We start from the raw sequence: 14,320 nt of genomic DNA, 5'->3' as shown, positions 1-14,320 counted from the left end.
GAGCCACCAAAGGTATAACTAAAGTTGGTCAGCATTCTGTATCTGCCATAAATCATCACATCTTTCTCATTATCACCTCAGAAGAAGTCTTGTGGTTGAGATTATCCTATTTCACAAATCATGAAATAGATGATTTATTACATTCTTAATGGCTTTGTAGACTGGAAGGCTGTAGGGCCTACATGTTATAAAAGCAGAACATATTTTGGCATTTTTAATAGTCATTACTTCCTAAATATGGAGAAGTGCATTTTTAAAATGGCTTTTCTTAGTATTTTAACAACCATGCAGTATTTGTTACCTAGTGTTTTCTTTATTTTTCACCCATTTTTCTCCAACATTCCTTGCCCCCCTTCATTTTGTTTTTGTTTATCCTTCAGATTTTCTCTTCCTAACCATTTCTGTTTTCTCTTGTGCTCCATATGGGAACTGAAAGTAAATTACTAGTGTGAAATACAGAAAATATCCATAGACTTGGGGAATGTACTTGATGTTAAAACATGTCAGATATCAGAAACTAATAAGAAAGCAGTTAAAGTCTAAAAGATTTTTGTGTCTCTGACCTCATTTCTCAGAATTTGCAATTATATCTATGTCTTCTGTCTCTAAGAAATGTTTCTTTGTTAGAAATTATATTGACCAAAAAAAAAAAGAAAGAAAGAAATTATATTGATGTTATAGTAATGGATGGACATGCAGGAGACAGGAAGCATTATCCTCATTTATTTATATATGGTAAACTGTTTAAGACTTTCTAGGTGCCTAATATCTAATATTGTTATTGGGTTCAATTTAGAAAAGTTCAAATTGATTATGTATTGGCACAGATGTCAGCTCTGGAATTCGGTTTTTGTTCTACCTCTAGTAAAATAAATAATAGTGTGTAATCATATATACTTAGACTTTAGAAGCACTTTAGTTTTGGTCCAACTCTAGTATTTGACTATTTCTCATGCATCAAAGAGGACCTAACATATGCCAAATACTGTTTGTTGCTTAAAGTTAACTTAATTTCATTTTCTTCCTTTAATCCCTTTGATACAAAGTACATTTTTTTTTGATACAAAGTACATTTTTAAAAGATAATGTAACTGAGGATCATGGAATTTAAGCCACTTGCTCAAGATCCTACAGCTAATAAGTTGCTCATGTGGGATTTACATTATGGTTATTATGACACTAAAACATATGTTCTTTCCTTTATATCACACATTTATAGTCTATGCTCATATTCCTGCAATCTAGGAATCCTGTTTACCTGGAAAGCTCTCACTGTTGAAAATTTCTCTCTTAGAGTGATATAAGATCTTCTATTCTATAGTGTTCTCACATTGTTTTTACTTCTACTCCTAAAGATTAGCGAACTAATTTAGTTATTCTTCCACATGATTCCTTATATATTTCAAGACAGTAATATTTCCTCAGATAAACACTGTCAGTTCCTCTTACCAGTATGGTTTCTCTGGTGTGAATATGATACAAGGTATCCATAATCATTTTAATAAGATGGAATTTATTTTTGTATTGTTTGGACATTCCCTATCACACTGCTGTCAAAGATTATGCTTCTTGCTGAAATAATAAAAAGAAAAAGATATTTTCATAATATTTATTATAAATAGGCACTTTCCTAAGTGTTTTTATATAGAATATTTAACAAAACTTCTTAAAGCATTTTTCCATAGCCACTGTATTTCCCCCTCCCTATACTTTAGTATTTGTTTTTCAGAAGTTATACAGTTGAGAAAGAGGAAACCTTTACACTGTTGATGGGAATACAAACTTGTGCAGCCACTCTGGAAAACAGTATGGAGGTTCCTTAAAAAGTTAAAGCAATTGCACTACTGGGTATTTACCCAAAGGGTACAAAAATACTGATTTGAAAGAATATATGCACCCTGAGGTTTATAGCAGCATTATCAATAATAGCCAAATTATGGATAGAGCCCAAATGTCCATCAATTAATAAATGGATAAAGAAGAGGTGGTATACATATACAATGGAATATTAGTCATAAAAAAGAATTAAATCTTGCCATTTGCAGTGATGTGGATGGAGCTAGGGAATATGATACTAAGTGAAATAAGTCAGCCAGAGAAAGACAAATACTACTCAATTTCACTTATATTTGGAATTTAATAAATGAAACAGATGACCATGGCAGTGGAAAAATAGAGACACAAACCAGGAAACAGACTCTTAACTACAGAGAAAAAAACTGAGGCTTACTGGAAGGGAGGTGGGTGGGGATTGGGTTAAATAGATTATGGGTCCTAAAGAGGGCACTTTTAATGAGCACCAGGTGTTGTATATAAGTAATGAATCACTAAATTCTAACTTAGTGATTAAATAAAATATAGTAAACTAATATTAGTAAATATTAAATAGTAAATAAATATAGTAAATAATAAATAGTTATTATGTAATAATATAGTTAAATTGTAAATAATAGTAAACTAATATTAAATAAAATATAGTAAAGTAATATTACACTGTAAACTAACTGAAATTTAAATAAGAACTTGGAGGAAAAAAATAAGTTATATAGTTGACCTTATTAACTTCCACTATTACCACTGATTCAGCTTTTTTTACAATTCTAATTCATTCATTCAACAAATATTTCCTGAACATATATTATGTGACCTTCACTGTTCAATATACTAGGAACAAAATGAGCATGTATCCCTATTGTCATTAAGTTTAAACTAACAAGTAAGTAAAATATATTGTATGTCAAATGGTGATAAATGTTATAGAGAAAAATAAAGTGAGGAAATAGGATCAGTTTCTGGCAATCAGAATTGAATGTTAGAGGAGGCCTCACTGAGAAGATGAATTGAGAGCAAAGACCTGAAGAAAGTGAGAGGCCTTTAAACCATGTGGCAATCTGGAAGAAGTGTGTTCTAAGTGGAGGAGATTAAAGGCAAAGGTTATGAGAAGGACACATGCTTCTTGTTTTCTAAGAATAATAAGAAAGCCTAAAATTTAAATAAATAAATAAATAAATAACAAGGAGTACAACATGTGGGGTGGGTTGGCTAAGGTCTCTCATGTCCACAACATGTCTCATGTCCACAACATTGACAACTGTGTGATACTTGATAAAAGTTTTGTTGGGTCTGCAGTGACTTCAGTGGTTGTTGGGGTCCTCAGTGGTAACTCCAGGTTCAGTGGTTAGGGGCCAGAGAAGGCAGCAGTGGTAATATACTGGTGGTATGTATATGCTTGGCTGCAGTGCTTGTGTAGTGAAGGGGCTCTCTGCATATATACACACTGTGAGAACCAGGGTCAGCAGCAGGGGCTTGAGCCAACTGTAGGCACAATAGCAGATACAGGGGCATGGGCTGTTACCTTATATTCCTGTAGCCACAGTCTTGCCACAGGCATACATATGGCAGTGGAGACTACTGGCAGCCATCAGGTCAGAGGAGTGCAGGTGTATAGCTGAAGGTTAGCACAATAATGTTTCTGATAATAGAAACATATCCAGACACACAGCTATTGTGTGGGCCCTGGCTGTCAGTATGCACTCATGGACATAGGAGCTTGCTGTTGGTGCATGCATGACAGTGGAAGCTGGTGATAGAGTCAGACCACTGGTAAGCAGATGCAAAGCTCAGTAATACCTACAGGTGAGCTCAGTGTTATAGGCCAATGACAGGAGTCAGGGTTATATCCAGGTCCACAGACAGCTGTGCAGGTCCTGGCTATCTGAATGCACTTCTTCATCTGAAAGGGCTTGCCCCAGGTGTGTGCACAGTAGTGGAAGTTAGTGATAGGAATTAGGTGGCAATGTACATGTGTACAGCTGCAGGAATAGTGCAAAGAGAAGTGGTGCATGATAGTGACAGGAGTCATGGCTATATCTGGGTCAGTCAGGAGCTGTGGTGGATCTTAGCTGTCCATGTGCACTTGTGCAGCTATAGGGACTTGGCCATAAGCATGCACATGGCAGTAAAGGCCAGTGGCTTGAGTCAGGATGCTGTAGATGCACATCTGCCAGAGGCAAGCCACAAATGTGTTCACAGTGATGAAGGTCAGCCATATGGTCTAGGCTGGTGTCTTGTGTGATCATAGTTAGATGCCAGGGCTGGCTACTGGTATGGATCTGGGCTCCAGCAGGACTAGGGATTGAGCTGGCTGTCTCGGAAAACGTGAAAATCTGTGGGGCAAAAACTTAAGCAATGAAGTCTACAAGGGATACATGACAGCTGTGCTTGCCATCACTTTCTTCAGTGGTAAAAGCTGCTGAGCATTCTGTTGGTGTCTGTGATGAGGTCCATGGTGATGTAATTTGGGGAGTGTAAAGAATCTGCAAGAGCTATAGAGGTCCTCAGTAGTGAAGTGTTCTGGGGTCCTCTGACCAGCAAACCACTAGGAACCACAGTCACTCCTGCTGTGTAGCTGATATTGGTAGCCCCTATCCTTCTTCCTTGTTCTTAGCCATCTCCATGTCTCAGCTTTGCTGCTCTCTCAGTGGAATTGAACTGAAACAGATCCTTCATGTAGTGCCCCAATAGGCTGAGGAAGCTTATCACTGCCCATTTTCCCTTTGTTGGCAAGGGGAACTCTTTTGAGTTGGGACATTCCCTCTTGGGACTGAGCAGTGTTGACCTAGAGGATGGGATGATAAAGACTAAATTAAACTATTCTTTCTACCCATTTTGTGCATTTAATCCCAGGTATTTTATTCCACTGTGTTGCTGAAGCTTCTGTAAGTATACTCCTCAATTCTCCCAGAACTATTTTCATTTGTGGATAGCTGTCCAATTGTTAATCTCTGTTGGGGAATGGAGGCTGTAGTCTACTCTGCCATCTAGGTAACATCACTCTCACCCCAAAGTTTTTCATTTCAATGTAGTTCAATTTATCTGTAGTTTCTTTTGTTACTTCACTTGTCCTTGAGATGTCATAACTAAAGCTTAGGGTTATTCAAGTCACAAATATTTACTTCTATGTTTTCTCCTGAAATTTTTATAGCTATATCTCTTACATTTAGCTGTATAAGTTTTTTGAGTTAATACTTATAAAAATGGGAAATAAAGGTGAGAGATAATTGTCCATATCCAGCTGTCCCAGCACTATTTCCTGAAAAGACTATTCTTTCCCCTTCAAAATTTATTAACACCCTCTTTTAAAATCAACCATGAATGAGGGGCTTATTTTTGAACACTCAGTTCTCTTCCATTGATCTAAGTGATTATTCTTTTTTTAAGATTTTATTTATTTATTTGAGAGAAAGAGAGAGAGCACAAGCAGAGGAGAGGGGCAGAGGAGAGGGAGAAGAAGGCTCCCTGCTAAGCAGGGAGCCCAATGCAGGGCTTGATCCCAGGGCTCTGGGAAAACCTGACCTGAAGGCAGATGCTTAACCATCCGGGCCACCCAGGTGTCCCTTGAGGTTGTTATTCTTATGCAGTTACACATTATGGTAAGTTTTGAAATCACAAAGTATGAGCCCTCCAATTTTATTGCTTTTTTCAAGATTTTTTAAAAGCTCCTTTTGGTCCCTTGCCTTTCCATGAGTTTTTTAGATAAGCCTGTCAGTTGCTGTACAAAAGCCTGCTAGGACTTTGAAGCATAGTGTTTTGAATCTGTAGGTCAACATGGGGGATTATTGCCATTTAACAATATTAAATCTTATAGTCAATCAATATCACATATATTTTCATTTATTTACTTACCTTTCAATCTATTTATTTATACTCCTTTTTAAATTCAATTTTTATTTAAATTCTAGTTCATTAACACATATGGTAAAATTGGATTCAGGTGTAGAATTAACAAGTACCCTCCATCACCCATTTAGCCCAACCCCCACTTACTTTCTTCCATCGAGTCTCAGTTTTTTCTCTGAAGTTAAGATTCTCTTATGGTTCACTTCCCTCACTCTTTCATTCCCCATATGTTCATCTGTTTTATTTTTTAAATTCCACATATGAGTGAAATCTTATAGTATTTTTCTCTGACTGACTTATTCTACTTAGCATAATACACTCTAGCTTTATTCATGTCATTGGAAATGACAAGATTTCATTTTTTTGATAGCTGAAATAATATTCATATAACATATATATCTTTATCCATTCATCAGTCAATGGAGATTTGAGCTCATTCCATAATTTGGTTTTTGTTAATAATGCTACTATAAACATCAGGGTGCATGTGTCCCTTCAAACCAGTATTTTTGTGTCCTTTTGGTAAATCTTAGTAGTATAATTTCTGGGTTATAAGGTAGTTTTATTTTTACCTTTTTTTTAAGAGAGAGAGAGAGAGAGCACACATATGTGAGTAGGGGGGAGGGGGGGAGGGGTAGAGGGAGAGGAAGAGAGACTCCCAAGCAGGCTCCACACCCAGAACAGAGCCCAGTGTGGGGTTTGATCTCATGACCCAGAGATCATAACCTGAGCCAAAAATCAAAAGTCAGATGCAACCCAGGCACCCCTATTTTTTTTAATGCTACTATAATTGACACACAGACATAAGGATTTATATGGTAGATTGTTCTGTAATATAAATTGAGTGAAAAAATAGTCATAGTGTACAGAGAAAGCTAAAATCACCTATAAGATTTCACAAAATTGTAGCTCAGGTTCTGAAAGCTGGAAACAATTTGACTTAACAGAGGTTAAAGTAGAGACACTTCAGTCAAAAGGAAGAACATGAAAACAGGAATGAGCATGACACATTGATGTAATAATTAAGAAACTGTCTAGTCAAAGCATGACTTCAAGTTGGTAATGAATTTAATTAGATAAATAAACAGTTAATTAACATCCACCATAGTCCATGTACTCAGTTTAGACAAAAGAGATACAAAGAACATAGTGACATGGTACTTACCCCTTGGACCTCAAATCTTGTGTTTTAACAGCCCGAGTTTCCTCATCTTAAAATGACGGGATTGGACTAGGTGTTATTTTAGATAATAGTCAACCTAAATAATGTATGATTCTGCTTTTACAAAATCAGCCTATTTGTGCATATATAATCTATGCAGTGTTTATAACTTTGCACTTTAAACATACATGTTGAATTGAAATATTTACTAGATATAAAATATACATTTGTTACTAGCACAGGTGTGTATGCTTTTATGTATAGGTTTTTTTCAAGTCATTAAGATTGTAAGCTATTTTGCTCTGTAATCGTTTAAATCACTGTGCTTTCCATGACTCCATTACTTAAAGCCAATGTTAGACTTAATCATCTTACTTATTTGTTGGAAAAATTAGAAAATTGCTTGTATGTCCTCATACTCACCAACAATAAGTGTTTATGTGGTTTTACTAGATTTTTGGAATTGTGCTGTGATGGGGATTCAAAGAGTTATATATAAGCTCTTTTCCCACCCATGAGATTTACTGATTAAGTAGGTGGTTTATTGGACCATTATTTATTACTCTTTTTATTTAAATTTTCATTTCTTTTTTTTAAACTCTTACATTTCAGAAATGTGTTATGTTTATTATATCAAAATATTAAAGGGGCACCTGGTTGGCTCAGTTGGTTGAATTTTCAGTTCTTGGATTCAGATCAGGTTGTGATCTCAGGGTCAGGAGATTGAACTCTACATAGGGTTGCACACTCAATGTGGTGTCTCCTTGAGATTCTCTCTCCCTCTCTTCCTGTCCCCATTCTCTCTCTTGCTCTCTCTGAAATGAATGAATGAATGAATGAATGAATAAATGAAATAAAATAAATCTTTAAAAAATGTTAAAATTCACAAGGTTCAAATTTCCTTTAGAGAGTTTGCCATATTTAAAGGAAATGTCAATATGGTCCCTGAAAGCATAAATACAGCATGTATAAAAATCTCTGCCAAAAGTACATTTTAAAATAAATCCACAGTATTTATGGAGGTCACGAGAAGTAAATGTAATATTTACCCTGTTTCCCTGTAGGCAGGATTCTGAGTGATTGTTGATTTCTTCTTAGGTTAGGATAGTTGATTTCTTCTTCTGCCATTTTAAATATTTCCATGAAATTTTCCATGATTTCTTATCAAAAACAATTGAATATTTAAAACCTATTTTTTACTTTTTCTTACTGATCTTCATGTTGCCTACACCACAGTTTAGAGGACCTAAAATTTAACCCAGTTTTTTACTTTGATATTACACAGTTGGCTCTGGAATCAAACAAATAAATTTTTTCATCCTGTTAGTGAGCCGTGTATATTATCTTTCTCTGATTATAAATACGTATGTATACATGTATATGTTAAATTTTTTGAGAAATGAAATTTATGACAATTACATACTAAGGTTGAGTTATATTTGTAGATAGGAGTTTTATTCATCTTGTTTCTTTGTTTTCTTCTTTTCTAGTGCAAGAATGTGACTAAAATCTGTCATTACATAGCTGCCCTTCCACCTGATCTTATAGGACCAGAAACACAGATTACAGAACTACTTACCTCTGAAGAAAAGCTATCTAAGGTGCAAGTGGTAAGCAATTTAAAAAAAAAAAAGATTTATCATTAATACTAAGCATTTCAAAAAGATTTATAAAAGTCAATAGAATCCTCTCTAATTTAACACGGCAATTATTTATGGGGTTTTCGTTTCCTCCCAATGTTCCTCAGCATATACAGTATATATGATGATATATTCACATCTTTCTTTTCCATATAGTCATTACATTAATTTTAAATGACTGCCTCATGTGCTATTGAATTTATATACTTAAGTTATTTAATCATTCAATTATTGTTGGATTATGTAGGTTGCCATCAATTTTCAGATGTTAAAAGTAAAGCTGATATAATTAACTTTGTACTTATAATGTATTTCAACTATTCAAATAATTTTCTTGAATACATTCCTATGATTTCTTTTAGCAAAGTTTTCTTTAAAAAATGTTACAGGGTTTTTCATCAGTTACATTCCTATTATCCTGATTATGATGGCAGAATGTACAACTGTTTTAAGACAAATTATCTACCAGAAGAATTCTACCAAATTAAAACCTGTATTTTGACCAGTACTGGATTTATTTCTTTTATCTTACTAGAATTGTAACATCAAACCTCATTTTTGTTTAAGTATGGGTTTAATTGCTTTGACATTTTTTTCTTATATGCTATATAAATCTCTCCTGTTTTCTACATTTCTTTATCACTATTACTAAAATTAATTGTTTTGAATTTGAAAGTAATAACTGCTCTTTATCTGAAATGTGGAAAGGTAGAAAAGCATTTGAATTGCTTTAACCATTAACAATGTTTGTGTATTTTTCCCCCGTGTTTCCTCTATTCATATTTTACTTACACAATTAAGACACACAGACACACACAAATGTCTTTCTGTGTGTATATATATAACCTGTGTGTGTAGGTATATTTAATATTTATGTCATGTAATGTCTATATATATATATACTATAACTCGATTAAGTGAATATAATTTTAAGTTTTTTGCTATATGACTACTATATATACTGCTTCGATATACATCATTGTGAATTATCACACATAAAGCCTTTTTCAGTCTTAGTTGCTTAGGCATGAAATTACTGGTCCAATGCTTATAAATATTTTTAGTTTCTTAATATATAGTAAAAAACTTGCTTTTCTGAAGAATTGTATCAGTTTACACTTTTATCAGCAGCATGCATGCCTAACCATTTCATGATGCTTTTACTGTTTAAATAAATAGGATCATGTAGGTGATAAATAGTCATTGACTATAATCCTGGTCACAATTGTTTCTCTTACAATTACTGAGGTTACATGTTTTTCACTGTATTTATTAGTCGCTTTTATATCCTTTTAGCTTAATTGATTGTCCATAACATTTGTACATTTAACCACTGGGTCTTAGTGTTAACTTATCTGCATTTCATCTTACTTATATGTATATGTTAACAAATTTATTGTAAAGATTTTTATACTGAATTAAGATAAGGAATTTTTAAGTTCAGAAATAAGAAACCTGAAGATTAATTACCAGTGAAGTCAGCTAGCATATTTTATGTGCATAATTTTAACCCAATCACAAATGATTGCCTCTGTCTTAGTATTTATGTGAGTTTCCAGTACTTTTACAAAGTAAGGTAGTTATGACTTATATCTCCTTTTTAAACAAAAGAAAAACGAAACTTTAGACTTGCTCCAACAGAAAAAAATGATTTAACATGAAATTTCTAAAGCTATAATTTGAAGTAATCCTTCAAATGTCATGTTTATATTTGCAGGATTATTTTATTGTTGTCTTTATTATTATCTTTGTAAACATAAAATTATTGTTACATTTGCATGGAAAACTTAACATAATAATTTAAAGAGAAGGGATAGAGGGTTTTTTTAAGATTTATTTACTTATTTGAGGGAGAGACTATGAGGGGGAGGGGCAGAAGGAGAGGGAGAGAGAATCTCAAGCAGAATCCATGATGAGTATGGAGCCAGACCAGGGGCTTGATCTCATGACCATGAGATCATGACCCAAGCTGAAACCAAGAGTCTGATGCTTAAGCAACTTTGCCACTCCAGTGCTCCAAGATAGAGATTTTTAATACAGAATTATTTGGTTTGAAATAGTCAATTAATGACCTGAAAAGTGGATAGACCTTTAAAATAGAAACTGTTATCTTTATTGTGCAGTTGTATCAAGGATGTAATTAAACTATAAACTGGGGGCACCTGGGTGGCTCAGTGGTTTCAAGCCTCTGCCTCCGGCTCCGGTCATGATTCCAGGGTCCTGGGATAGAGCCCCTCATTGGGCTATCTGCTCAGCGGGGAGCCTGCTTCCCTTTCTCTCACTCTGCCTGCCTCTCTGCCTACTTGCGATATCTGTCAAATAAATAAATAAAATCTTTAAAAAATACTATAAACTGCATGCAAAATTATGACATTTTATGTTGATGGTAAAGTACACAAAATAGTGATTTAAAATATTAAATAGTAATTTGGCTCTCAGTTGTAGAGTTGTAGAATTTTAATCTTGATTTACAAAATTTACAAATTCAAGCATGTTAGGAAATAAGCTTCATAAATGTTAAAGCAAAAAAATTCAAACAATAGTATAAAGTAGCATAAGGATTAAATAGCTTTCTTGAAATCTCTGCTTTACCACTAATAACCTAGATGTAAACTTAAACAAGTCATATTTCCTCTCTAATTTTGTTTCTTATACGTAAAATGCAGGACTTGGGTGAATGACAGCTGAGGTCACTCATAATTCTGTGAATATTGTTTCATAGGCCTACAATTTTATCTACTCCTGTAGTGCCCTCTCAAAGAAATCATTAACTAGTGCATGTAATCTGCCTAGGGATTAATTGATTCCTAATGGAAATGGATTGAGTATTGTTGATTTTCATCAAAATATTTGTTCTGCAGCTGTGGATTCAGATGTACTGGGGGTAAGGGGAGAATGTTAGGTGTTTGAAGGATATCAAATCAAATTCACCAGTCTACTCGTGAGTCACACTTAACAACAGAGGCCAGATTTTGAAGAGCCTGAACCTTATACAGTTTGAGAGTCACTGTTTAAAAAAAAATACATATGTATGTATATATTTGTATTTTTATATTTTCTATATACATGCATATATCTTTAAATTGAAATTTGGAATGAGAAAAATCACAACAAATATAAATATGAAAATATTACAAACATAAAATACTTTTCAGGGTCTTGGAACGGGCTTTTACAAATGAGAATCGCTAAAACTTAAGCTTCATTGGCTTCATGGTAAATCTGTCTCTGAGATTAGGCGTGTTTTTCCCTTTGTGTACTTCTCTTTGGTTCTACTCCTCATCATCAACAGTTCCTGTCAGTCCATGGACACAAGTAGTGAAAGAAGAAAACAATATTGGAAGTCAAACAGTAAATATTGTATAGATAAGGTTTTTATATTAGCAAAGAATGTGCCAAGCCAGTATGCTTCCCTCTATGTCAGCTGCTTGAATTATTCCTGCTATGTTGTATTAAATACTAGCTACAAAGTTACAACCTCTTTGGGATGTTCCATGTGCTTTTCATGCACTTGATGAGTGGGTAATTATGATCACTGATTTGAACAAGGATTGTGAAGACCCAGATATTTTCATTATCATAGCCATTGAATTCTTATACAATCTGAGGTTTGTATTGTATGCTATGGCTTTCAATTAGTTTCCTCTGTTTTTGGCAGCCATCTAAAATGTCTTTGCAACATTGCAATGTTGTGAGTTATCAATGATACTGTAGTTGATTTTGAGATCTGTCATGTTGCATGAAATTGTGACATCTGTGCCAACTTCTGGTGGTTAGTATCAGCAATCCAAAATAAAAATTCAAGACAAAATTTAATTGTACCCTTGGAATATAATATAGCATTCTAGTTAATAGGTGTTGGTATAAAGCAATGTGCTTTGTTGAGGATACTGACTAGTAGTAGAAGGAAGCTGGCCAGAATGATTACATGGCAGGAAAAATCGCCTTTCTTCTTTACAAAGAGATAAATCTAAGAAGTAGATATTTGTCTTAGTTAATAGAAATTTTAGCATTTTTAACACTTAAAAACCCAGTAGGCTACTTTATAGACTTTCTGTTGTAAAGTAAATCAATAGTGGAATCATTTCCAAGTGTAAGAAAAATTAGAGCAGAATTACAAAATACATATTTGTATGTTGAATATTGCATTATTACAAGGTATTTTCATTTTAAAGATGGATCATTTAAAAGGAGTGTTTTGTGTTCCCAAAATGTGTTTTTACAGTACATTCTGAAATACTATGATTTAGCTCAAGTCTTTCTACCCTTCAAAACAAAGTTTGAGATTCTATCTAGTCCCATGTAAAAATTGCAAATAATTTTTAAAAATTGCAAATAATGAACTATGTTACCAAATTGTCCAGAGTAAACAGTTCATCTTTGCTCAGTAGGAGAAGCCTACAACTACTTGCCTGACATATTACTTTCACTCAAGTGGAAAGACCCAGGAGATAAAACCTAGAACTCATAATCAGACACTAGTCTTGCTATGTAATCTCCATGGAGCATTCTGCAGTAATTCTTTGACCAATGACCTTAATAGACTTCCAAAATTACCTAGTCTGGGTAAGATAGCTGTGCTCATTTATCTTCATTGGGAAGCTTTAGAAGAGATCAGATTTTTTTTATTATATTCTTATATTGTTACCAAACTTATAGTACCTCATTAGCTTTTAAAGTTTTTGACATAGTGGTCAATGATTTAATATTTGTATATAATACCAGATTTAAAGAAGGAAGTATAAATTTGAAACTCACAGAGTGTCTGTCTTTTTACTTTCCTTCCTTCTCCCATTCTATCTCACGTCTTTAACACTGTCCTCTCTCTCAGTTGCTCTAAGTGTGATATGGTCAGTTACTTGCCTACTCAGAGCCTTCTTCCATGAATATTTCTCCCAGTGCTGGAGGAATGTGACAGTAATTTCATGGTCTATAAATGAAAATTTAAATAATTTTTAAATTTTTTAAAAGATTTTGATTATTTATTTATACCAACTGAGCCACCCAGGCATCCCTAAATTCTATGTATTTTAAACATCACATTATTATTATTGCTGTTATTATCATTGATCCAGTCAATAATCATTTATGTTTACCATATTTTTTGTTCTTCATTCCTTTCTGCATCCTTGAGCTTCCGTCTGGAAACATATTTCTGCTGCTGAAGAACGACCTTTAGTTGAATGTACTGGTTATAAATTCTCAGCTGTGCTCATTCTGTTTGTCCAAAAAGTGTTTATTTCACTTTCATTTTGAAGGGTTTTTTGGGGGGAGGGTGGGGCGAAATTGAATTCTAAGTTGGCAGTTATTTTCTTTCAGTGCTTTCAGTCCACTTTTTGAAAGTAACATTCCCTTTTCTTTTTTCTTGCATTGCTTTTTGGTTTCAGTGTTCTCCCAGATCTTAGCCCCATTTTAAAATTGATTGATATCTCTCTAATGCCTTTAGAGATTTTTTACAAATTTGTCAAACTTTTCATTTTTTTTTTCAGCTAGAAGATTGACACCAAATATCAAGTCCACAATTACTGGGAGTATTCATAACTGATTGGCTCAGTATTTTTACTGAAATGGGTATGAAGCCATAAGCTGAGATTGAAAAGTGGCTGAGTTGGGACCCACTCCCTTTGGAAGTGGTAAAATTTTGGATTAGTTTTTGAGAAAAGACAGCCAATTACAGATGATTAAATAAGCAAGTAATACTGACAATCCAACTGAACTTGGTAGATAGTGACAGCAGGGGTAGAGTATGGCAAAATGCATCTAGATATCAATTAGCTAATTTTAAAAATGAATCTGAAAATATTTTCTGCCCTGTTTATCATAGAGTAATTTCTTTTTT

At 33.9% G+C, this 14,320-nt stretch overlaps 1 protein-coding gene across 1 annotated transcript in view; it reads left to right on the top strand.

The window, feature by feature from the left end:
* LOC309855893 (connector enhancer of kinase suppressor of ras 3-like) overlaps window positions 1-13,982 on the top strand; it is a gene marked incomplete at its 3' end in the record, with an annotated part of 208,545 nt that extends 194,563 nt beyond the window's left edge. The window contains exons 6-7 of the mRNA XM_082716514.1: window positions 8,332-8,451; window positions 13,971-13,982. Coding sequence (XP_082572640.1) covers window positions 8,332-8,451; window positions 13,971-13,982 — 132 coding nt within the window. The remainder of the gene's footprint in view (window positions 1-8,331; window positions 8,452-13,970) is intronic.
* Between the last annotated feature and the right edge of the window lie 338 nt (window positions 13,983-14,320).

This window comes from Mustela nivalis (genome assembly GCF_964662115.1).
Source record: "Mustela nivalis genome assembly, chromosome: X".
In the NCBI taxonomy this organism is placed as follows: Eukaryota; Metazoa; Chordata; class Mammalia; order Carnivora; family Mustelidae; genus Mustela; species Mustela nivalis.
The sequence above is the reverse complement of the archived record's forward strand: the minus strand, read 5'-3'. Positions and strand labels throughout refer to the sequence as shown.